At 53.7% G+C, this 1,315-nt stretch overlaps 1 protein-coding gene across 1 annotated transcript in view; it reads right to left on the bottom strand.

The window, feature by feature from the left end:
* The window catches only part of MAP4K4 (mitogen-activated protein kinase kinase kinase kinase 4), a gene marked incomplete at its 5' end in the record, with an annotated part of 164,309 nt that extends 163,010 nt beyond the window's left edge, over positions 1 to 1,299 (bottom strand). The window contains one exon of the mRNA XM_085321502.1: positions 1,228 to 1,299. Within this exon, the coding sequence (XP_085177628.1) occupies positions 1,228 to 1,299 (72 nt within the window). The remainder of the gene's footprint in view (positions 1 to 1,227) is intronic.
* Between the last annotated feature and the right edge of the window lie 16 nt (positions 1,300 to 1,315).

The raw sequence follows: 1,315 nt of genomic DNA, 5'->3' as shown, positions 1-1,315 counted from the left end.
ATGCCAAAGTGCAGCCTCCAATCAATCTCTCCGCCTTCCTCCGGCCTTCTGAGCCACATATGTTTTTCCAGCTTTTTGCAAACCGAAGCAGCCTGGTTATTTTACTTCTAGTCTTAAAATGCGATTTGCTTGCTGTGGAGACAGAACGAAGGCTGTCGCTCCCTCCCTCAAAACAAACTGACATGTGTTTCATTTGCAGATGACACACAGAAATGCTTTCTTTTAGCTATTCAACTTACACATATCTTGCAAGCAGGAAAACTTAAAAATTAAACTGCCTTGTTTACAAGTTAAGAAAAAAAAAAACAAAAAAAAACCCGCCATATAGAACAGAAAGTAAGTGAATATGGCTATCTCTTTCCCTCTGTAAATTTTCCTTGCCTTTTTACACACTTTAAGGCTAGATCCTTCTGTCTCTAGCCACCTATTAAGACTGTGTGAATAATTAGTCATCCTGGTAGCCACCACTCACTGCAAAGTCATGCCATCGCAAGATCTGCTTGTTCCACTGCCTGAACACGGGGGGGGGGGGGGGAGGCTAGTTTCACACCCTCATGGACACTCTCCTATTTCTAGTTTTTAAAGGCATACGCTTGTCGAACAGGTTATGCTGGGMCTTCTGATTTTCGGCAAACGATGCTCCCCCCGCCTAGGCGGCCTTCCGTCACCTGGTCCCCCCGCGCGGGGCGCAGCACCAAGCTCTGCCGCGGTGCCCCGGACTCCACAGCTCAGGCCCCTCGAAGGTTTTTTTTTTTCCCAAAGAAGCCGGCTGACAGTTTTAACGACGGCCAATGCCTTTGTTTAAAGTCACCGCAGCAGCAGCAACTTCCACGAGGGCTTGTGCAGTTTGGCATAAGCCCAGGGCCCCTATTTACAGGGCTCTGCACCCACTCTTGACAGCGTCCACTCGGTTTGGTCATTTACTGCGCCGACAGGGAATATTTCACCGTTTCAGCATGGGTCCCCCGGAAAGCACCGTGCGGCCCTTCTCCCGGCTCCTCTGCAAAAAGCAGGAGCCGGGAGGCTGGCAAACTTGTCAGGGGCAGCAGCGGCGGCGACAGCGCGCACATCCGCACTGCCCGGAGCTGCCCTGCTCGCCGGGGAGGGTGGCTCCCCCCCCACCCCAATTTAATCCCCCTCCCAGCCCCGCGGCGAGCAGCGCGGCGGCGGAAACGGGCGCCGTCTGGGAAACGCCAGCGACGGGAGGAGAGGGATTCTGACACAAACCTTGTAGACTTGCCCGTACGTGCCATTGCCAACCACTTCCACCAGCTCGAAAATCCCAGCGGGGTCCTGCAGAGGGGGGACAGGGTCG

The sequence above is a fragment of the Rhea americana genome, unplaced genomic scaffold (genome assembly GCF_003343005.1).
Source record: "Rhea americana isolate MKP2758 unplaced genomic scaffold, rheAme1 scaffold_7, whole genome shotgun sequence".
Taxonomy (NCBI): domain Eukaryota; kingdom Metazoa; phylum Chordata; class Aves; order Rheiformes; family Rheidae; genus Rhea; species Rhea americana.
This window is presented reverse-complemented; position numbering and strand designations above follow the sequence as displayed.